Source organism: Mirounga angustirostris, unplaced genomic scaffold (genome assembly GCF_029215605.1).
Source record: "Mirounga angustirostris isolate CCGP_5_RB_7025 unplaced genomic scaffold, mMirAng1.0.hap1 SCAF_10, whole genome shotgun sequence".
Classification (NCBI taxonomy): domain Eukaryota; kingdom Metazoa; phylum Chordata; class Mammalia; order Carnivora; family Phocidae; genus Mirounga; species Mirounga angustirostris.
The window spans coordinates 38280840-38304724 of record NW_026991718.1 but is presented as its reverse complement, the minus strand read 5'-3'; the positions used below and the strand labels follow the sequence as shown (position 1 = coordinate 38304724).

The 23885-nt window shown below is 39.6% G+C and overlaps 1 protein-coding gene across 5 annotated transcripts in view; it reads left to right on the top strand.

Moving 5' to 3' along the window:
* RMND5A (required for meiotic nuclear division 5 homolog A) overlaps nucleotides 1-23885 on the top strand; it is a 64986-nt gene that overhangs the window by 4471 nt on the left and 36630 nt on the right. For all 5 annotated transcript variants that reach the window (XM_064572231.1, XM_064572230.1, XM_045884590.3 and 2 more), the window contains exon 2: nucleotides 17580-17722. In XM_064572231.1, coding sequence (XP_064428301.1) covers nucleotides 17580-17722 — 143 coding nt within the window. The remainder of the gene's footprint in view (nucleotides 1-17579; nucleotides 17723-23885) is intronic.

Sequence of the window (23885 nt, the reverse complement as noted above, 5' to 3'; positions counted from 1 at the left end):
ATTAGTTTTTGATGTAGTGTTCCATGATTCATTGTTTGTGTATAACACCCAGAGCTCCATTCAATGCATGCCCTCCTTAATACCCATCACCAGGCTAACCCATCCCCCCACCCCCTTCCCCTCTAGAGCCCTCAGTTTGTTTCTCAGAGTCCATAGTCTCTCATGGTTCGTCTCCCCTTCCGATTCCCCCCCTTCATTTTTCCCTTCCTACTATCTTTTTTTTTTTTTTTCAACATATAATGTATTATTTGTTTCAGAGGTACAGGTCTGTGATTCACCAGTCTTACACAATTCACAGCACTCACCATACATAGCACATACTCTCCCCAATGTCTACCAGTTTTAAGCTTAATTTGCCAGAAGTTCAAGGATTGTACCAAACTCTGAGTCTTACCCTTAGTTACTTTGATTAAATTTCAGGTTCACTTAACTTCCTCAACTCCTGGGAAAGAGGAGAGCACTGTCATATAGTTGTACCAGCTTTTCAGTGAGTTTCCCTGTGCACATGAAGTTTGGTCTAATTTTCTGTATGGTTGATGCTGTTTGGTGATCATTCCCAGTGTGCCCTTGATCTAATTTGGGTAATGCACTAGTGCTTCTCAAACCTCACTCACAAATGTGCACTCTTATTTTTCAGATGAATTCATGATTTCTCTTAAGTGGAAGTGAAAGGCACTGTAGGCACTGATATTTGTGAAATCATAGGTTTGGTGTATTAGATATAATAAACTATTAAAAGCAAATTCATAACTATTAAAATGCTTCACATACAGCTAAAATCACTATTCATATCAGGGGTGTGGGAACCACACTTTGGACAACCCTCAATTAGCAGGCAGATAGTATGGATAAATGTTCGGGATTTGACTTGTGATTGTTTATATGCTTTTTAGCTTTTTTTTTTTCCTATTGGCAAATATATTTTGTTTCCCATTAGCACTTCTGTGGTGGAAGGAGAACAGAAGAGAACTATATATCACGTATTGCTGATATTCTAATTTCACATTTGGTAAATGGAGGTTAGACTGAAACAGTAGGGTAGCATTTATGACATGATTGACGTGTACTGGGAAAATTACAATCTTTGTTAAGAGGCAAGGGTATGCAGTTTGTTTAAAAGTTATTTCTAGGGTAGGGGCACCTGGGTGGCTCAGTCAGTTGAGTGTCTAACTCTTGATCACAGTTCAGGTCTTGATCTCAGGGTGGTGAGTTCAACGCCCATGTTGGGTGTGGAGCCTACTTTAAAAAAATTTTTTTTTAGGCTATTATAGGGAATTGTATTATAGTTTCTGAAAATGATTCTCAGTGACTTTTTAAAAATGAATTTTCTAAATTTAAATTTTATTTGTTTTGAGTAGATAATTTGTTCAAATGGTATAAATTCAAATGATAAAAAAAGGATACCCAGTAAGAAGTCTCCCTCCTACTCTTATTTGTGGGCCACCTAGTTGCCCACTTCACAAAGATGCTAGCTTCCAGAAAAATTTTTAAGAAAAATCAGGGAAGTAATAATTTGTCACTATTCATTTTTACTTTGAGGCATTGGACATGTAGTTCTACTTACTGTGATTTAGGCTTAGTATTATTGCAATTTACAAGTTGGTAAAGACAACTTAATTTGTAGGAGTGGTCAACACATATATTAGCTTCTAAAACTCCTTTTTTTGTGCGGGTATGTGGTCTGACTCCCAGTAAAACTCATTTAAACCATAATCCTCCATCTTTCTTTCTTTGGTGAATCAAAGAGAACTTAGTTACTAGTTGCAGAACCGCTTCCAGTTTTTAAAACTTGAAGGTAACAAATAAGAAGGTAAATAGGCAATCAAGCATGGAAGAGAAAGCAAATTGTGGCCACGTTTTAAACTAATTTCTGTGGTATGGTTTTTATCAGTAGACAGAAAACAGAGATTCAGGGTCCTATGGTATGGATAACTCTTCATTCTAAAATTTGAGTTGTATATATTATATATACTTAACTGAAAAGTATGCTTATTTATACGTATAAATCCCTGTGCTTTTCAGAGCCTCCCAGGGTTGTGAATGTATTATGTTGAATGAATATTAAAGGATCAGGGTTTGGTAGACAAGTGATTTGCTTATTCAGCCTTTTTGTTTGGTGTACTTGAAGTGGGCTACAGTATCTGGTCTCTCAGTTGTCAATGAAACTTTTTGCTAAATATTAACAAGACACTATTGGGAGAGAAAAGGATTTTATTTATGTATGTATGTATGTATGTTAGCCACTGTATAGTACATCATTAGTTTTAGAGAGAGGAAGGACTTTAAATTTTTAATTGAATAAAATTTGATAGCTACTTTTAACATCTAGTCTGGAAAGTAGCAGGTAAGTAGGTCAGAAAAGTTTGGGTGGATAACAGTAGTCATTGTTCAAATACTCTAAGAGAAGAATAGACCACTTAGCAAGCTACTTGGGCTGTTTTAGATGGTGAGAATAATAGGTTAGTGTGGGCATTTCCAGTTAAGGTTTAGAAGCTGATTTAACTTTGTCAGCCATTCCTTTCCAGGCTCTTTTAGGAGATAATTCTTTATTTGACACCTTATTCATTGAGACTAGAATCTGTTCAGGATTCTTTTGATTGCAGGTGGCAGAATAGTTTTAATTAAAATGGACTTTGTTGACTCATAACTAAATAGGCTGAGGTAAAGCCAGCTGGCTCCAGAAGCAGTGAGGATGTCATAAGGATTGATCTTTTTCTCTTCCTCACTCAACTGTGCTTTCCATGGTTGGCTTCATTCTCAGAGGAGCTTTCTCCACATGGAGGTAAAGATGGCCAGTGGAGTTCATATCATTCTTATATTGCTAGTGATCCCAAAGACAGGAACATGCCTTTTTTTCCTGCATTTTCAAACATAAAATTACCAGGGAGTATTCCATGCTGTTTTGGTTCGGGTCTAACCCTCTCCCTGAATCAATAACTGGGGCCAGGGCATGGAGTTCATTGGCTACCTTGGGCAGTGCTTATCCCATGTCAGGAGATGTATGGCCATGTGATCATAGAGAGGAGAGAGTTCTAGAAGGGAAAACTTGTACCCAGATTAAGGTGATAGATGTCTATTATAGTTGAGCAGCTACCAGTTACACCAATAACAATGTTCTTTGAGGTGTTTTCTTGACTAGCCCAACCTTTATTTCTTAGTTTTTGCCTTGCCTCCTAACTATAACGTTCATACAATTCAAATACTGAGTTGCTGGTGCAACTTAATTTGTAGACTAAAAAAAAAAATACAATTTGATTCATGTTACCTTTGGGAACTTACTTGAAATTGCTTGTATGCTTGGCATAGTAAAATCATTTTACTAAGGTTATTTTATCTTTTAAGTAGTTTCTAATTCTGGATAATAACATTGGTGAGGGAGAAACTTGCCAACGCTTCTGTGATACGATACTAGAAATTTCCATTCTTTCCATGTCTTAGTCACTTAGTTGTTAGGATAGTGAAAATGGTGTTTTGGTAAATATTCACTTAGGACCTTAAAACTGATTGTTTTTATTTGGGTTCCTGCTTTTTCATCTGTAAAATCTTTGAAAATAACCCCAAAATGTGGGATAGGGGAGAATTATGGAAAGCTGTAGTCCTGAGCTATGTACTGGAGCGCCATGGTGCTCCATGTAATCCCCAGAAGTTGATAGATACCAAGGACCTGATGCTCTCTAAACTGGGCATTTTTTTGAAAGCTTCAGGAGTTTGTAGAAGAATGGCAAAATGTTTGGCCTTCCTCTTAGATTAGGTGTAGTCTAATCCCTTAAAGAACAGAGACTAGAATCTCCAGCAAGACTTGAGACTTTTAGAAATATACTTCCACCTTATTTGGGTTTGGTGATTGTATGGCTCAGCTCAGAATGGTTCTTAGGGAACATTGTTCTCAGAATCCATAAGGCTTTAACACTTAAGATTGAGCCTGAATACTTTCTTCTCATTTTGAGGTATAGCATCTGGCTGTGTGTTATCTTTGATGAGTTTGCTATATCTGTGGGATCCATCTAGATTTAATATCTCATTATTGATTATATGAAGGTATTCAGGAGGAGATAAGGAGTGACTTAAAAGAAACATTATATATGGCTTTGGCCCTCCAGGAACTTGGAGGCTAGTTAGGGAGATAAAAAAATGAGTCTGCCACTTGGAGAGTAGACCACAAAATTTTGTCCTTGAGCTTAGGAGATCTGAGTTTGAGTCCTTGCTCTGCCACTTTACTGGTTCTATAATCTATAATCTTGCTTAACCTATTTCCTCTTCAATAAACTGGTAACTTATATCACAGAGTTATGGGAATTAAATAGGTAGTAGATGTAAACTGGCTTTAAAACCTGAAAACAAGGTATATTTGTTATTTTTAATGTCTGCCTTTTTTGTTTGTTTTTATTTTTGTTAAGGTCTGTGCCTTTAAGCAGTGTTAAGCACTATGGAGACACTTTGACTATTAGGTATCTTTTGCACTGGTATATGTTAGCTGCCATTCTGTGCCCAGTAGTCTGCCTAACACCATAAGGAATTTTCAAAAGGCATAAGATACAGTCTTCAAGGAACTTTAGTTGGATAATGAGACCAGACTTTTACATTTGAGAGGGGAAAAAACCATGGCCATGACACAGTATAAATAGCAGTACTTCTGGTTGGTATGAATACTAGCAGTTCAGAGAAATAGGAGAGAAAAAGCCCTTAGAAAGAACTGCTCGGGGTGTGTGTGTGTGTGTGTGTGTGTGTGTTATTTCAATTGAACTTCAGAGCACCTGGTCAATAGTTATTAATTGCCAATTAAATGTAGAACTAGGCTAAATCTTGTGGGAGTTAACAAAGGGCAAGCAATCGTTCTCATGCTCTAAGAACTTTCTGTCTAGTTAGGGAGATGTCACTGGTGTGTTTTTAACCAACTATGCCCAGTAGTGCAAGGCCATGTACATAGGCCAATGCTGACTGAGTGGTACAGGCAAGAAGGGGTGGGATTTGAGACAGAGTCCTTTAACCTGTCAAGTTTCAATAATAGAGATTGAATGTGGACAGTAGGAAGATAGGATGGGGCGCCAGAAGTGGTGGTTGGCAAGAACAAAGGTACAGAGGAGTGAGAGAACAAGAGGCATTCTGGGAACAGGGAAGGACCAGAGCAGGGAGAAATAGAAGAATTAAAATTAAATCGGAATCAGGGTTTATAGAGTCACACATACCAGGGAAAAAGTAGACTGGGAAAATGTTGAATGACTTGGGTGGGGAGTACATTTTGAACAGGGACTGGACAGGGACATTATATTGAGACCAGTTAGCAGCATTTAGGTTGATTGGAGTTGGGAGTGCAGTTTGGCTAGAGGCAAGAGGACTAGTTAAGTGTCAACTCAGACCTGATGAAAGAGGGACCTGTCTTTGGGTAGTGGTGGTAGAGATGTACAGGGACCCAGGCATGGGATTTCCTGAGGGAAGGAATTACCAGGACTTGTTGTGTGGATGTAGTCTGGCAGGATGGGCGAGAAGGGTCAGAAAAATCAAAGCTTAATCTAAGGTTTGAGCATGAGTGACAGGTAGATAATTATGGAATCAGGAAGAAAATAATTTTATGAGAGGGGAAGGTAGAAATTTGAGTTTGATTTCTAAGTATGAAATTTACATTTAAAGACTACAAGAAACCTCATCTGTTTCAGCCATTCATTTCAGAGATATAGAAGGAGATAGCTAGAGATTAATTCTCTATTTTGAATTTGAAGGGAATGACTAGGCTCTCTAAGGAGGACTGTTTAGCAGACATTTGAAAACTGGTGCAATGTGTCCTCTTCTTCTTCTGTCATCTCCCTCAGTTCTTGCCTCATCATGTATTTTTGAAGCCTTCCCTTTCTTCCCTATGCCAGTCATTTTGGTCTAGCTTTCTGCTCTAGGCGCACTATCAGTCTGTACCATGTAATTTAGCTTTTATTTTTATTTTTATTTTTTAAAGATTTTATTTATCTGACAGAGAGAGAGACAGCGAGAGAGGGAACACAAGCAGGGGGAGTGGGAGAGGGAGAAGCAGGCTTCCCGCTGAGCAGGGAGCCAGATGTGGGCTCGATCCCAGGACCCTGGGATCATGACCTGAGCCGAAGGCAGACGCTTAATGACTGAGCCACCCAGGTGCCCCGTAATTTAGCTTTTAAATATAAACTTTCTTTTTTTCTTTTTTCCCCCCTTATGGTTGGTTTTGCAGCGCACTAGGCTGTGATTTGGTGCACTGGATCAGAACACACCTGTCTGAATCTGTGTTCTGTTCTGGAAGGTCAGGGGTTGACCCCAAAAATACTGTGCTTGGTAGATTTGCCACCTATTAATATACTGAAAAAAGTTTGTTTTGTTTTCAGTGTGTACTGCCCGTAGAAAAAAAATGAGTGTGTTCTCTTTGTGTGTTTTTCTTCCTCTGAGTGTTGAGCAGCTGCTGTGTCCTAGGTGCTGAGGTAGCTGATCAGAAGCCCCAAACGCCAATAGGCCACAATTTAGTTTGTTACTCACAGTATGAAACAGTCCTTTTATTATTATTTTTTTAATACCAACCTTACCTTTTCAAGTTTCAGGTTTTTCTATTTTAATATTTTGCAGTCTTTTCCATGTTCAGCTTGCCAGTGACTTCTTTAGGATCAATCTTAGACCCTTTTATTCTTTGTCTTCTTTTATTCCCATCCTAAATTTCTTAATCTGTCTAAAATACTTGATCTGTACCCTGAACACTGCCGACAGGCATTCAGCACTCAGTAAATTGACTCTGAGTGTCATGGTTCTCTCTTCCTTTTGACTTTAGTCTTTTTTCCTGTTTTGTCTTTGTCTAGTCTCATTTTGTTTAAGATATTAAGACTTCTAAAAAAATAAGAGCAGGATAAGGGAGCCAGGGTGGTTCAGTCGATTAAGTGTCCCGACTCCTGATTTCAGCCCAGGTCCTGATATCAGTGTGGTGAGATCAATCCCTGTGTCTGGGGGGGGGGGAGGGGTGCGGGGAGCAGAGAGCCTGCTTAAGATTCTCTCTCTCCCTCTGCCCCTCCCCCCCTTAAAAAGAGTGGGATAATGTAGAATTTTTTTTCCCCTTACAGAGTTCTTTTGACTTTTTCTATTTTAACTTTTTTTAAGGAATTAATCTAGAATGTATTCTGGAATATAGCTCTATGTGGCCCCAGTTTTCATTTAGGTATAGTTAGGATTATGTTTACTAAATGGATTTTTTTGCATTCACATCAAAACTTGTGTGCCATTTTGTTTTCCACTTAATTCCAAATTTAAGGTCTCTGTCCATTTTATGAAGCAGAGTTAACTTTTTTTTTTAAAGATTTTTATTTATTTGACAGAGAGAGATAACAGCGAGAAAGGGAACACAAGCAGGGGGAGTGGAGAGGGAGAAGCAGGCCTCCCGCCGAGCAGGGAGCCCGATGCGGGGCTCGATCCCAGGACCCTGAGATCATGACCTGAGCCGAAGGCAGATGGTTAACGACTGAGCCACCCAGGCACCCCCAGAGTTAACTTTTAATAATGCAAAAGAGCTCAATGCAATATGTGTAATATTTATAAACTTGGATATTTAAAATGTTTTCTGTCTCTGTGATGTTCATAAGATTGTTAAGTCAGGTCTTAGTGATTTCTGGGGAATGCTACTATTTGCTTCTACCAAAATATTCTAGTCCTAGGTGGTGGTGTTTTCAGCCATTTTGGACATCTGAATAATAATCATCATAGTAATCACCTTTCTGTGTTGTGCCTCACCATTTTTTATAGAGTGCTCTTAATTATAGGGGGTCTCATCTCTCATGTGTTTGACTCTTAGGCAGCATGTACTTCATGGTGTAACTGACACCTTTAAACTGCCTTTGGGCGCCTGGGTGGCTCAGTTGGTTGAGCGACTGCCTTCGGCTCGGGTCATGATCCTGGAGTCCCGGGATCGAGTCCCACATCGGGCTCCCTGCTCAGCGGGGGGTCTGTTTCTCCCTCTGACCCTCTTCCCTCTCGTGCTCTCTGTCTCTCATTCTCTCTCTCTCAAATAAATAAATAAAATCTAAAAAAAAAAACAAAAAAAACCTGCCTTTTACAGGCCAGATTAGAACTTTTGATTATCTGTCCATGAGCAGATAAATCAAGCTACCCCATTATAGTGCTGCCTGCCAACCAGCTGTTTAATTTGAGCAACATTATCTTTAATAGTGTGTACAATTATTTGAGGGGTTTCTTCCCTTCTGATATCCTAAAAATAAGTGGCAAACAAAATTGCAAATGCGAACACTGAGTAGGGATGAGAATATAGTTTTCAGTCTTAATTTCTTTGTCTTGATTGTGTTAGATGAGCCAAAATGATGAGTAAATGTTGTCCCATAATTGGACATATGGTTGTTTTAAGCCGTGTGATTATGAAGGAAAATAATTGAACAAATAAATGTACAAAATGATAGAACTGTATTGAAAAGCTATTTATAAAACCAAGGTATAATTAGGAATTTTGTAATTTTTCCCTGTGTGGGGATTGGGCACTCCTTTTATTGTGTAAGTTTGTTCTACCTTGCCACATTCTGACTTGGGGTATAATTTTACAGGAACACGTTATGTATGAAAGTTGAAATGTATTTCCTTTTTTTGACACACTTTAGCATAGTTTTCTTTTACAAACACAGAAACTGTGGCTCAAAACACAAACCTGTTAATTTTTTCCCCAAGTCTTTACCTACATATTTAAGGTTTTAGAGGGGAGGGAATGGTCATTATTTGGAAAAGGGAAGGAACTTACAACTGGGGGGACTCTGTTCTATGAGTGTGTTTTATTTGGACCTTGGTGTGTGTGTGTGCGCGTGCGTTATTTATTTGGTATTTGGAAAATTTAGGCCATAGTGCTTTGCATAGTACACACTAAATACCCTGGAAGGGAGTAGAAGGTCAGTGAGCTGCTGAGTGTGAAACTGCTGGCAGTTCAGAGGGTATTGGTTCAGTGTGTTGGCAGGGCCAGAGTCTCCAGTGCTGGGCTTGAAAAGAAGAACATGTAATTTACTAGGGGCCCTTGGCTGGCTCAGTCAGTAGAGCATGTGACTCTCGATCTGGGGGTCGTGAGTTCAAGCCCCGCACTGGGCGTGGAGCTAAACACCGAAGATTAAACAATCATTATTTCCTATCTTCAAGTAATTTCATGAGGGTGATAGACAAATATTTACAATGAAGTGTGAAACTCTAATAGAGAAGTACAAGATGGTATGGAAACAAACAATTTATTGTTTCTTTGAAACTAATGGACATAAATCCTGAAATGGCTAGGCAGTGAAGCCCAAGGGCAGAGCTTGAAGTCTTAGCTGGGCTCTCTAAAAAACGGTTTAGGAGTTAACTCAGATGAAAGAAGCCAGTCTGAAAATGCTACATGCTATATGATTCCAACTCTCCAGCATTCTGAGGAAGGCAAAACTATGGAGACAAAAGGATCAGTGGTTGCCAGGGGTGGGGTGGAGGAGAAAGATGAATAGGCAGAGCACAGAGGATTTTTAGGGCAGTGAAAATACTCCGTATGATACTATAGTGATGGATATATGCTGTCAGAATCCATGGGTGCAACACCAAGGGTGAACCCTCAGGTAACTATGGACTTTGGGTGATAATGATGTGTCAGTGTAGGTTCATCCTTGGTTTAAAAAAAAAAAAAAAAGTACCATTCTGGTGGGTGATATTGATAGTGGGGGTGGGAGGGCCAGTTTATCGGGAAAAGCACAGTAAACAAAAGTAAGGACTGTTGTGCAGATAGAAGTCTGAACCTTCTTCACTGATAAGTTTCATATGATTTAGAGCCATTCTTCTCTTCCTGGTGTAGAGAGACACTCTTACTAATGGAGATTTCCCTCATAAATGTAAATTTCCCTTACAAAAGGGTGACTTCTACTCTGTTTTTAGAACTTTTCCTGTATCTGCTGTTTCTCACAGTAACATGCTCAAAATAATCCTCATGCCAAAGAAGCATATTTTGGGGTGGCAAATTCTGCTACCCTTCATCCCCACAGTAGCCCCATGGCTGGTTCCTTCATTTCTTTCAAGTCTTTGCTGAGATACCACTTTCTCAGGTATATGGGGAATCTCTGTACCTCACCAGTTTTGTTGTAAACCTAAAACTACTCTTAAAAAACAAAACAAAACACAACAATCTTTAGGGCGCCTGCGTGGCTCAGTCGATTAAGTGTTTGCCTTTGGCTCAGATCATGATCCCAGGGTCCTGGGATTGAGCCCCCATTGGGCTCCCTGCTCAGCAGGGAGTCTGCCTCTCCCTCTCCCTCTCCCTCTCCCCCTGGCTTGAGCTCTCTCTCACTCACGCCTTCTCACTCTTAAATAAATAAATCAGTAAATAATCTTTAAAGAAAAGTACATGTGGTCACTGTAAGTGATGAACACTGCCTCAGAACTATTTCTTTCATGCTTATGTATGGGCCATGAGTTCAGGGAAGTTTATTGCATTGAAAGACACAGTTGGGGGCACCTGGGTGACTCAGACTCTTAATTTCAACTCAGGTCATGATCTCAGGGTTGTGAGATCCAGCCCTGTGTTGGGCTCCATGCTGGGCATGGAGCCTGTTTGGGATTCTCTCCCCACCCCCCTCCACTCTCTTTTGCTCTCTCTCCCTTTAAAAAAAAAAAAAAGAAAGAAAGAAAGAAAGAAAAAAAGACACAGTTGGCACAGGACTTCATCCTGGGTGAAAAGTGATCACCGCAGTGGCCGACTGGGATTCTGACATTTACCTCACATCTAGTTTAGTTATGGTAAAGACGGCTGTTAGTAATTCCCCAGCTTTATTTCTAGGAACTGAATCCATTTAGATTTCTTTCACAGAAATGTTCTTCTAGAAGCGGGTTTTGTTTTCAGACAGAGAAATCAGAAGAACATTAGAACTCTCCCTTTAGGACTTAGAGATTTGGTCTCAGTTTGATTATTACAGTGATTTCTAAACCTGTTTTTACCTTGGCCGCTTTCCACTAAATCCATTTGAAAATGCATTAGTGGAATCTTTCTCTTTGAACAGGGCTTTCCCAGGGTTCTCTTTCAGATTATTCCATTCTACTTTTCTTACACTTCCGAATACAGTGTAGAAATTTTTCCTTGGGGTGTACTGAGAATTCTCAGTGTTAATTAATTGACCTTATACTGCTAGTATCTGTCCTTTATAAACTTGAAAACCAGAAAGTGTAGGGTCTTATAGATGGTAAAGGAAAAAGAAATGATAGCAGCACCAAACGACAGACATTTAAGTTGCTGAGATTTGAAAATATCAATGAATTTTAAGGTTGGGGCATGGAAGTTCAGTTGGTAAATTCCAGATGACCTCTGTCCTCCAGCTTGGTGTCTGCTTTTTTGTTCTTTAACCTTTTGTTTACTTTGTTGTCTACTGACTGTAGAAACAAACATGCTAGAATGAATAGGACTTAGGGCTTGCATTTTTAAGATTTTTTAAATTGAGAAATAGTTCACATACCATAGAAGTCACCCTTTTAAAAGGTATGATTCACCAGCTTTTAGAGTATTCAGAGATGTGGAGCCATAACCATTATCTAATCCCAGAACATTTTCATCACTCCCAAAGAAACCTCATACTTACTAACAGTCACTCTCCGTTCTACCCTTTGCCAGCCGCTAGCTCCCATGAATTTACTTCTGTCTATGGATTTGGAGATTTCATATAAATGAATCATACAATATATGGCCTTTTGTAACTGGCTTATTTCAGTCAACAGTTTTTGTTTTTTTTTTTTTAAAGATTTTATTTATTTATTTGAGAGAGAATGAGACAGAGAGAGAGAGCATGAGAGGGGGGAGGATCAGAGGGAGAAGCAGACTCCCTGCTGAGCAGGGAGTCCGATGCGGGACTCGATCCTGGGACTCCAGGATCATGACCTGAGCCGAAGGCAGTTGCTTAACCAACTGAGCCACCCAGGCGCCCCTCAGTCAACAGTTTTTTTAAGGTTTGTCTATGTTGTAGCATGTGTCAGTGCTTTATTCCTTTTTATGGCTGAATAATATTCCATTATATGGCTATGCCACATTTATCCAGTCATCATTTGGACATTTGGATTGTTTCCACTTTTTGGCTATTATGAATAATGCTGCTGTGAACGTTTGTGTGTAGACATATGTTTTCATTTCTCTCAAGTATGTACCTAGCAGTGGAATTCCTGTGTCATATGGTTATTCTCTTTAGCTTTCTGAGGAACTGTCAAATTGTTTTCTTCAGCCACTGCACCATTTTACATCCCACCAGCAATGTGTGAGGGTTCTAAATTCTCCACATCCTCCCCAACTCTTTTTGTTGTCCATCTTTTTCATTAGAGCTATCCCAGTGGGTGTGAAGTAGTTTTTCATTTTAGTTTTGATTTGCATTTCTTATTTATTTATTTATTTATTTGAGAGAGAGAGAGAGAGCACATGAGAGGGGGGAGGGTCAGAGGGCGAAGCAGACTCCCTGCAGAGCAGGGAGTCTGATGTGGGACTCGATCCAGGGACTCCAGGATTATGACCTGAGCTGAAGGCAGTCGCTTAACCAACTGAGCCACCCAGGCGCCCTGCATTTCTCTTTTGACTAATGATGTTGAACATCTTGTCCTGTGTTTGGTTATTTGTCTTACCCTCTTTGGGGAAAAAACGTCTATTCAAATTCTTTGTCCATTTTTATTTTTTAAAGATATTTATGTATTTGAGAGCACGAGCAGGGGGAAGAGCAGAGGGAAGAGCAGAGGGAGAGGGACAATCAGACTTCTGTGCTGAGTGCAGAGCCCAACATGGAGCTTGATCCCAGGACCCTGAGATCATGACCTGAGCCAAAATTAAGAGTCGGACACTTAACCAGCTGAGCCACCCAGGCGCCCCTGCCCATTTTTAAATGGGGTTGTCTTGTTGGGTTGTAACAGTTCTTTGTACATTCTGGATACTAGACCCTTATTTGACATATGAGTTGCAAATAGTTTTTGTCATTCTTTGGATTGTCTTCTCAATTTCTTGGTAGTATTTGAAGCACAAGAGTTTTTTTGATAAAGTCCAATTGAATGATGAAGAAGTTATCTATCTATCTACCTATCTGTTTCTCTATCTACCTATTTATTTATTTATTTATTTATTTTTAGATTTTTATTTATTTATTCATGAGAGACAGAGAGAGAGAGAGAGAGAGGCAGAGGGAGAAGCAGGCTCCCAAGGAGCAGGGAGCCCGATGCAGGACTCGATCCCAGGACCCTGGGATCATGACCTGAGCCGAAGGCAGACGTTTAACCATCTGAGCCACCCAGGCGCCCCTACCTATTTATTTTTGTTACTTGTGCATTTGGTATCATACCTAAGAAACCATTGTCCAATAGAAGGTCAAGAATACACCCATGTTCTTCTAAGAATTTGATAGTTTTGGCTCTTACATTTAGGTGTTCATTCCATTTTGAGTTAATTTTTGTATATGGTATGATTCTTTTGCATCTGGGTATCTGCTTATTCCAGCACCACTTGTTGAATATGGCATTCTTTTTAACTGTTCTTTCCTTGCTTTATTTACCATCAATCCAAAGACTTATATTAATAGTGCATGAAACTCTGCAAGGCATGTGATAAGACTGGAATATGTAGTTTACAATAAGAACCTATCTTCCCTCAGGACTTACATATCTAGTTGAGACTGATGATGGAATTATACACAAAATTGTTGAGTGGGATACAATTCAGTGCTAGAGGAATGGTGGAGAGAACAGAATTCATTAGAAATTGAGAAGACTGAGTAACTCTATCAGCAGAGAGGTTCATAGAGGAGATGAAGGTACTGAGGTTGGGTAAGGTTTAGATACAGAAATGGCCAGAGTAGAGCTACTGAAGCAGTTAGATTCATTTGGCTCAGGGTATGGAATACCTTTTAGACAGATTTTGAAATTTTCCTGAATTACCAAGTCTTCTCTTAGCCTAAATTATATTATTAGAAGTTGGAAGCACCTGATACATACTTTGTGCAATTGTATCTAGAGAAGAGGGCAGTTTTTATTTTGGTTACATCATATTGGATTGGGTATCTTATGGGCACTATCTTCTGTTTGCTTATCTTTTTACTTCTCTCAGTGGTTGTCACTGAACTAGACTTAAATTCCCTCTTCACAGTCCCTACAACCTTCTAGGTTTCTTTTCTTGAAACTTTAGAGAAACTCTTTGTCATGGTCACTGATAACTTCCACATTGTAAATCCAGTGGTCAGTTCTCAGTCTGTATCTTACTTGACATAGCAGAGCATTTAACAGTTACTTCTTCCTCCTTGACACATTGTCTTTACTTGGCTTCCCCAGCACCCTGCTTGATTTTCCTCCTACCTCACAGTGTTTTCAGTTGTCTGTTAGTCTCCTTTTCCAGTTCTACTTCATCTTGGTCTCATAAACTTGGAGTTTCCAGGATTCCCATCTTTTATCACTTCTTTTTGTCTGTACTTACTGCCTCTTTTGATGATTTCATTTAGCCTCATGGCTTTATGATTTTTTTTTTTAAAGATTTATTTGTTTTAGAGAGAGAGTGCAAGAGAGTGCAGGGAGGGGGGCAAAGGGAGAGGGAGAAGAATCTCAAGCAGACTCCCCATTGAGCACAAAGCCCAACATGGGGCTTGATCCCATGACTCATAAGATCAAAGCTGAAACCAAGAGTTGGACACCCAACTGACTGAGCCATCCAGGCACCCCTAACCTTCTGGCTTTAAGTATCATCTACATGCCAGTGGCTCACAAATTTGTAGATCCAGCCCCATGTTTGCTCTTGAACTCCATTTTTATAAATCTAACTCACTCCACATGTGTACTGGGGTAACTACTCACATACCAAATTTAACAAACCCAAAAGTGAACTCTTTCTCTCTTCCTTCCTCTCATACCTGCTCACCTTTTAATTTTTATCATTCTAATTGAAGACAACTCCATCTTTCCAGTTGACTTAAGCTAAAATGTTTGGAGTCGTCTGTGAGTCCTTTTCTTGCCTCATACTCAGTCAGGAAATCCTATTGGCTTTACCCTCCGAATATATCCAGAATCCAACCACTTCTCACCACCTCCACATCTAAATCCCGGGGCTGATCGCTTCTCGGCCTTTTGGCTAAGATCAAGTGTAAAACCCTGGGCTGAGCCACTGCCCTCTTATCTGGATTGCTGCCATAGCCTCCTAACTTCTCTTCCTGCTTCTGTTCTTGTACTTCTGTCTTGAGCTAGAATGACCATACTAAAATGTGTTAGTTTATGTATCTGCTCTGCTCAAAACCTTGCAGTGGATACCCTTTCACACAAAATAAAAGCTAAAGTCTTTACAGTGCCAAAAAGGCCTGCAAGATCAGGACCCCCATTATCTCTTAAACTTTTTCTCCTTCTGTTTTTCTTTGCCAGACATCTACTTTAGCCACACTGGCTTTTTTGCTATTCCTTAAATAATCTGGGTATATTTCTGTAAGGGCTTTTGTCCTCTCAGCCTGGAATGCTTTCCCCTGAAGGGGAGGAGAAATAATTTTTCCTTTAACCTTGTGAGTTCTTGGCTGAGACCCCTGTAATAAAAGGCAGATTAACAAGAGAAAAACAGCTTATTAACATGTATACCTTATGTATACAAGGGAAGTTCTCAAAGAAAAGTGAGTAACTCAAAGAGGTGGTTTAGAGTTCAGGCTTAAGTACCATCTTCAGCTAAAGATGAAAGAAAGGTGTGGGGAGGCCAGTTTATCAGGAAAAGCACAGTAAACAAAAGTAAGGTTTGTTGTGCAGATATAAGTCTGACCTTTCTTCACTGATAAGTTTCATATGATTTAGAGCCATTCTTCTCTTCCTGGTGTAGAGAGAGAGACACTCTTACTAATGGAGATTTCCCTCATAAATGTAAATTTCCCTTACAAAAGGGTGACTTCTACTCTGTTTTTAGAACTTTTCCTGTATCTGCTGTTTCTCACAGTAACATGCTCAAAATAATCCTCATGCCAAAGAAGCATATTTTGGGGTGGCAAATTCTGCTACCCTTCATCCCCACAGTAGCCCCATGGCTAGTTCCCTCATTTCTTTCAAGTCTTTGCTGAGATATCACTTTCTAAGTGAGGCCTATCATATCCATTCTGTTTAAGATTGTAATTGTTCAGCTCACATACACTCTCCATCTCTTTTACTCTGCTTTTTTCTCCCCCAGTAGAATATATCCTCTTTTGTCATAGTATATATAATTGACTTATTGTGTTTTTTATCTTGCTCATCAGAAGGTATCTTGCTCAATAAATATTTGTTGAATGAATGAACATCCTAGGGCTGTTGTACTTTTGGGGTTGTTATTGTTCAGAATCTTGAACCCCATCCCAGACCTCTTGAATTAGATACAGGGGGTGGAGGTGCAACTCCTTTGTCTTAACTAGACCTTCAGGTGATTCTGATGTAAATTCAAGTTTAAGAACCACTGCTATATCATAGTGAGTAGTTCAGAAGCCAGGCCTGTTGCTCACAGGTGGGGATATATAGATGTATGAGGTAATTGATAAATGTTTGCTTTTCTTCCCATCTTCTTCTCTTCCCTTTTTCCTGAGGAGATAGCACTGGGAAAGATGATATAAACTGTAGCAACTTTCAGTTGATTTAGCATGTGTATCAAGGTCCCCAAGACCACCTTTAGGTTCCAGTTATCACTAGGAGGACACACAGGAATTAGCCTGTAGTCACACTCATGGCTAAGATTTGTTACAGCGAAAAGGACACAAAGCAAAATCGGCCAAGGGAAGAGGCTCATGGGGCAAAGTCCAGAGGAAACCAGGAGAAAATTTCCAAGAGTCCTCTCTCAGTGGAGTGTCACACAAAGCAGGATACATTTAATTCCTCCAGCGTCAGATTGTAACAAGTGTGAAGTGTTGTCTACCAAGGAAGCTCATTAGAGACATAGTGCTCAGGGTGTTCATTGGGGACTGGTCATATAGGCACCCTCTGCGTAGCACATACCAAAACTCCAGACTCTCAGAAGGAAAGCAGGAATTCGGCTTAAACCTCATTGTACAGTTTAGGCATAATGAGCCACTCCTATCAGAGTGGTGGGAACCCTGATAAGAATGGCTCACTGTGCCTTATAGATGGGGATATGTTAACTCTTTTTCTGCTTTGTTCACTCTTTTCATCCTGGTATCCAAAGAAGTTTGTTAGGTTTTTTTCCTACTTCTTTATATAGATTATAAAGCATTTAGACTAAATCTCTCTTTTAGGAAATTGAGTAACAATGAAAATGTTTTGAGGATAACTTGAACAGTTTACTTTAAGTGGATTGAATAACTGAGTTTATTCAGTTAGACATATTTTCTGAAAAATGCCTTGGCAGTATCATTCACAGTCTGTGCTATTTTAGTAATTACAAAAGTGGCTTATTTCATAGTAAAGTTTTCTTATTTATTCCAAAAAATAAGATAACTTTCTTAGCATTCACTTGAAAAATGTTATCTATGAATGTGACCATCTGTTTCAAAGCAGATATTTGTTTTTCTTCACTTTTCTTCCAACTTTCATGTTCTAAAGGGCCTATTTGAAATTTGCCATCTTTGGGTTTGCTTTTGTGAGTAACCAATCTTTCTTTCTTTCTTTCTCTCTTTCTTTTTTTATAGGCCAAGATGCTGAATTATCAGGGACACTTTCACTTGTTTTGACACAGTGCTGTAAGAGAATAAAGGACACTGTTCAAAAATTGGCCTCAGACCACAAAGACATCCACAGCAGTGTTTCTCGGGTTGGAAAAGCCATTGATAAGGTATGGTGTTGAAGGAAGTGTCTGGGACTTTTTAACATCATCCTTCATCTCCTGTCACTGCTCTGATAACATTTGCTTTCTTCAATTCTTTTATGCTATTCCTTTCATCCTGGCTTTTATTAATTTTTTCAGATTTGGTTTTACTAGTTATTCTTAAAGTTTGCTCTTGATATTTAAAAAAACAAAAATAAAAACATTTGCTTATATGACTACAGTTCCTGGTATGATGAGTGAATTTCCAAAGAAATTTTAACTCCTGTGAGGGAGTGTGTTTATAGAAGTAACTTCCTACTTCCTGAATAGTTCCCTGGTAGTGACTCTGTCTCTCTTATGGGGCGATTAGGATAATACCCTTGCATCTGTCTCCCCTGCATCATCCTGTTGTCTTCCTGTGTGCATGCTAGTCGCTTTTCTCCAGTGTTGCTTTCTGTGTGAGTGAGTGGGTTGGTTGCAGTCTGCTTCTGTTGGGTGATCGTTCCAGTGACATCTCTTGAATCTTTGACTTAGTGGTTTACTTATAAGTGGTTATTATTAGCACTGGGCCAGTTTTGCCCTTTGAGTTCATAGTGGGGCCTAAGAGATAGGGCCTAACTACCTCTGTGTGATACCTCTGACTACATCAGCCATTGGGGAATTTGTAACTGTTTATGGATGTTTCTTTGACACAAACTTGTGGGAAGGTAGGAAGAACTTTTGGGAGAGCTCTTTGTAGAAAAAACGAGTCCTATGAGTTGCTTAGTCTGAATGTAGGAGAGCTAGTAGCTGTGATGTAGATAGAAACTCATGGAATCCAGAGGGTGACTTTGTCTAACTCACGGGTAAGCCTACCTGTTAGAAATTATTCTGTAGAGCAGTAGTCTTGAAGGGCTAGTCTCCAGGCAGTCTAAGGCGGAACTATCTGCTTCTAAGGAGTTATTGCTAACTGGTAGGTACAGTGTGACTGGACAGTGTGTGGCAGGGGCTCTAAGGATTGTTTGGGTAGCTGTGGTTTACAGAAGTGTTAGTGACCTTTCAGAGAGCTTTCACCACTCCCATAGTGCTGAGGGTTTCAACTTGGCAAAAGAGGCCTGAGAAGTAGTCTTGGCAGCAGCAACACGATATTTGGATTAGTGATGGCATTTGCTAGCAAAGGCTGGGAAGGCAGTATTCTCTGAAATAACTTTGAGGTTGTGATGCCTGTTTGGTGACTCCAAGAGCGTGAACAAGCTTTGGAAGTGGCTTTGGCATCAGACTTTTTGGGGGCTATGGCATTGGAAATCTTCAGTTGGTATGTACTAGCTTAAGGGCTTACTGGAATGGTGGTGGGGCACTTTAGAGAGGATCTTAAATCGCTGTGGGTGAGGGACCTTCAGGTTCTCTAGGTGGTGGTTAGGAAGCTTTGGGTTTTGGTGGCTGACAATGACCAAGGCAATCTAGTGATTCTGATGGTTCAAGCCCTTGGAGGTAACAGGAGGCATCTGCTTGACCACCAGGCTGCTTGTAGTTATGACAGAGGGTGGGGACAGCAAGACCAGAAGATGCCATGATAGTGGGAAGAGCTGAAGTTTTCATAGCAGCCAATCAGAGAAAGTATCTGAGAAGAGATCCCAGATTCAAGATAGGTGAGGATGGCCTCAGCAGCCATATCTCAAGTGTGTGGACTGCTGGCCACTAGGATCTAGAGCATTTGGGCCAGTAATTGACCAGCTTTGTATTCTACCACTGATAGGGTGACCGTGTGTCCCCATTTCCTAGATTGTGCCTGTTGTCCTGTCACATTATTAGAACCTTCTTTTTACTCTTGTCCCCCTAGTTAATGGTGACTTGCAGAGCATGTCTTCCTGATCTAGCAAGTCTTTACAAATACTCATAATTGTTGTCAAATATTTTGGCTAATTTTGAGACAAAGCATTTAAGTGTATTTGGTGCTAGAAACAAAAGAATCCCTTTGAGAATGGATACCAAGGGAATGCATAGTGAGTAATGTACATTGTGGCTTTTTTGGTGTGAATGTGTTTGAAGTGAATGTTCCTAATTATATATTTTAATTTACTCATTTCTCTTTGGAGGACATTTTTGTCATGTAAGTTATAAGGGCTTTTTCAAGTAAAAAAATTTTTTTGTGTGATTTTATGTTGCTGTGAAAGTAGTTTAGGTTCTAGGTGACCTGGATTCCAGATTCTTCTGATCCATCCTATGACACTCCATTGTTAAGTTGATACTGTTAAGTGTTTGTTGAATTATGGTCCTGGGGCACAGAAGAAAGCCTGGATCTTTTAACCCAGTTCTGTACCATTTTTCAGTGCATTTTCTCCCTCCCTCTTCTTTGGGATGGGAACATCTGTTTGGCCTGAGCTATAACAGGAAGCTGTTACCTACACTAGAACTACCTAGACACTGTGCTTCTCACATACTTGAGGAATTCTGTGTAGGCTGTTGTCGTATAGGACTCCACTGACTTGTAGTTTGGACCTCGTAAATTTGTACAAGCTTCCAGGGCCACCCATTGTAACAAGGCTGGGTGGACTCCTATGGGCTGGTGGTGAGCAAACAAGATGAAGCTGAAGCCATTGTGGCACACAGGCCTTTATGTACCACAAACAGACTTGAGTAATAAACCGGAATGCTGTCCAGCAGCCTGTGAGCACCTTGTTCTGGACACATGTTCCCACCCTGCCAAGAGGAGGACAGAGAAGCTGGTGACTCCTTTATGAGCAGGCTGGTTTTGAGTGAGGAACATTAGTAAATTTTTGACATGCTTAATGATTTTTTCCTTTAATGTTTTAATGCTTGTTTTAAAGTTCTTTAGTCATCGCTTAATGTAAGCATAAAAAAAGTTTGTGGTGTTAGCCAAGACACTTTCTGGCTTTTAATTTTGTGAACATAAAAAAATTATTGAAGATTTCTGCCTTAATGTGTTGACTATTTTCAGATCATAGTATGATCACTATTTAAAATAAATAATATCAGCTATTGGGTTCTGTGGCAAATCATTTTTAGTAAAAACAATGTGTTGGCCTATTTTTAATTTCCTCTCCCATTTTAAGAACATCTAGAATTCTCTCCTGCTTAGGGCTTTTACTTCAGTGTTTAAGTCTTTTGACTTTTTTTGAGTTTACTTCCTAAGTAAGAAAAGTCAATAAAACCATTACTGCTTTAGATATGTGTGTGTGTGTTTATGTTAAAATAAATAGTGCTAAGATTTTAAATTGTCTAAATTTAGACACAGTTGTGGGATAGTTGAAAGCACAATACATAGTCCATGTTCTCTAGAAGAGGATGGTCTAGTTCGGTTATGTAAGAGTGCTGCTTGTACATGTGAAAGAGCTGGGAAAATTCTGAGGCAACATAAGATAAATTTGCATGGGATGCACTCTGTTTACTGTAAAGTAAAGGGAAGATCATTGTGCTCTTATTTAGTCTAAGTTTTGTGGAGTTGGTATCTTAAATTTGAATTGGGGGGCGCCTGGGTGGCTCAGTTGGTTAAGTGTCCGGCTCCCCTTCGGCTCAGGTTGTGATCCTCGGGGTCATGCTCATTGTGGAATCTGCTTCTCTCTCTCTCCCCCTTTTCCCCTCCCCCTGCTCACATGCATGGTCTAAATAAATAAATAAATGAATAAATAAATAAAATCTTTAAAAAAATTTGACTTGGAAGAACAGTTAAGATTTCAAACAGCAGAGGTGCAGTTTTCTGTAGGACTGAGGAAGAGGCTAAACAACTGAGAAATGCTGGACTCCTGTGAAAGATCCTCGGGGACTGACTCTATTGGAGTGGCTGCCTAATCACGAATAGGGTTGATGGAAGGCCTAAGGATTTGATTCAAGGAGATTAGGGAAAAAGGGGGTGAATGATATAAACAGTTGAGGATTTGCTTGCCCTCATTAAATAGGATGAAATTAGACTAAGGAGAAGTCCGGAGTAGGAAGATAATAGCTGTCATGTATTGAGTGTTGACCATGTTCCAGCTATTGAGCTGGGCGCTGTACGTATATTTATATTCTATGGTATAGGAACATTGTTCCCATTTTAAGACTCAGATATTAAGTAACATATCCCAGGTGTACAGCTTGCAAGTGGTGAATCAGGATTTGGAAAAAGATCTCACTCATGAGTGCTACACTAGGAAATCAGGCCATTGCAGGGCTGGTAGTGTTTTAAGGGGGGAAATAAGGGTTAAAAATAGTTTTTAAAAAGCATCAGCCTAAGCTGATCTGCCAGTAGATGGAGCATCTACATGGGTGAGTTAAAATGCTGACTGTGTTAAAAAATGGAGTAATGCCATAAAAAGCAAAATATAGAATATTTAAGATAGTTCTGGGTGAGCCATCTGGAACTTCCTTTTATGTAGGTATGACTGGGGTATGAGAGGAGAAGAAGATACCAATGGGAGAAAAGGTGTTGGATTTGGCCTTAAATAGTAGCTGAGATATAGAGTGGGTGAGATCAGGTATGTACTAGCTCTGAAGTTCTGTTATTATGTAATGGATAAATCTTTATATAGTAGAGCGATGTTATTGTTAATGAAAGAAAAAGGAAATTAAATGACTAGAAATAGAAAATACACTCTGATTAAGAAAAAGAGCTAAGTTGAGTTCTGAAATACAGACAGATAATTTGATAATATATTTTGAGTATTGTATTTTTAGAATTACTGAAAAGGAATGGTTAACAAAGTTATAAAAAAGACAACAATGATAAAAAGCCAGGAACATATTCCCTAAAAATAAAATAAAACATGTCAAACTAACTCTTCTCCCTGAACTACTAGTGAGTAATCCAAGAAAATGCACTAGACTTATGTGTCTAAATTTTTGGGAGGCATTTAATAAAAATCTCATATCTTTGTAGTCAAGATGGAAGGCGTTTCTTTTTAAATTATGTGATTTGGATTAGGAGCAGCCACATTCTCAATACCTTGTTGGGTTTGGCCATAGTTGCATGGTCTGAGGATCGATCTGACCTACCCAGGCTTGGCCACAGTTGTTTGCTCCAGGGTGGGTACCTCAGAGTCCTCTCTAGGATCTTTCTCATTAGAGCTCTTATGGAAAGAAGGGCTGGGAATATGTGCACCTAGATGTGATTAGTAGTCCCTGAAAGAATGTGGTCTGTTGTGGGAAACAAAATTCTTCTTCAGAGAGAAACAGAGCAAGAGGTGGGGGAGGGAACATCTTTTGAGGTTCAGCTACCCTCTTACCTACCCCTGGTTACCTGAGCCTTTCTTCAAATCCAGCTTGTTTGGGCAAAGGAGATTTCTGTTTGTAGGAACCAAGAGTCCTGACTCATACAAGCAGCTAGATGCTCTCTGGGTCTCTTCACTTATATCAGGCTCCAGTTTCTGTGAAACAACATTGGTTTTGTCTTTTTCAGTCTGAAGATCATTCTCAAAAGAGAAGATGAGTTAAGTTCTGGTTTTTTTTGCCATCTGTTACACAACATCATTAGCTCTAAGCTCTGGGCCTATCTTGTTCTTATTCTGCTCTGAGCTGAATGAAACTACATTCTTTAGTTGATAATGATAATTGTTTGCATTATAGTCTAGTCCACAGAAGAAAGCCTAAACCTTTGCAATCAGGTGTCATATTAAGATGCAGGATCAGAGAATCCCACTGGGTCTGGAGGTGTTATGGACCCACTTTTGCCTGAGGCTAGAAGATGAAATAGCTTGCTTAATCTAGCATCCCAAGTCAGGTTGGGTTGAGAGGGAAAAGGGACCTTACAACCCATTAAGTTGTGCCACCTAATGCAGTGTGTAATTGTATTCGAGTGATTTTTAAATTAATGAATTTGTTCTTAATGCCTGTGTTAATGTGTTTTTTGTTTTTATTTATATTTTCTAAAATGAAGACTTTTCAGTGTAGAATCAGAAGATTTGGTGGCAAGGCCTGGTTCTCCAATTCAGCTACTGTTGTATTGAAGGCTTTCTGTGGGATAAGGTCCTGGTAGATATTTTGGTGTACATTATTTAGTTAGTCTTTACCAACACTTTGTAAGATAGGGATTATTGTCCACAGATACAGGTGTGAAAACTTTGATCAAAGAACTAGAAAGCAGATGGAGGAACTGGGTAAATACTAAGATTTTATGACTTTGAAGAAACTTCCTTAACTGGAGTTCCTTGAGAGAATTAACTCCCGGTGAGTGTCCTTGGTCATCCTCTGTATGTATGAATTTCTCTCTTATGCA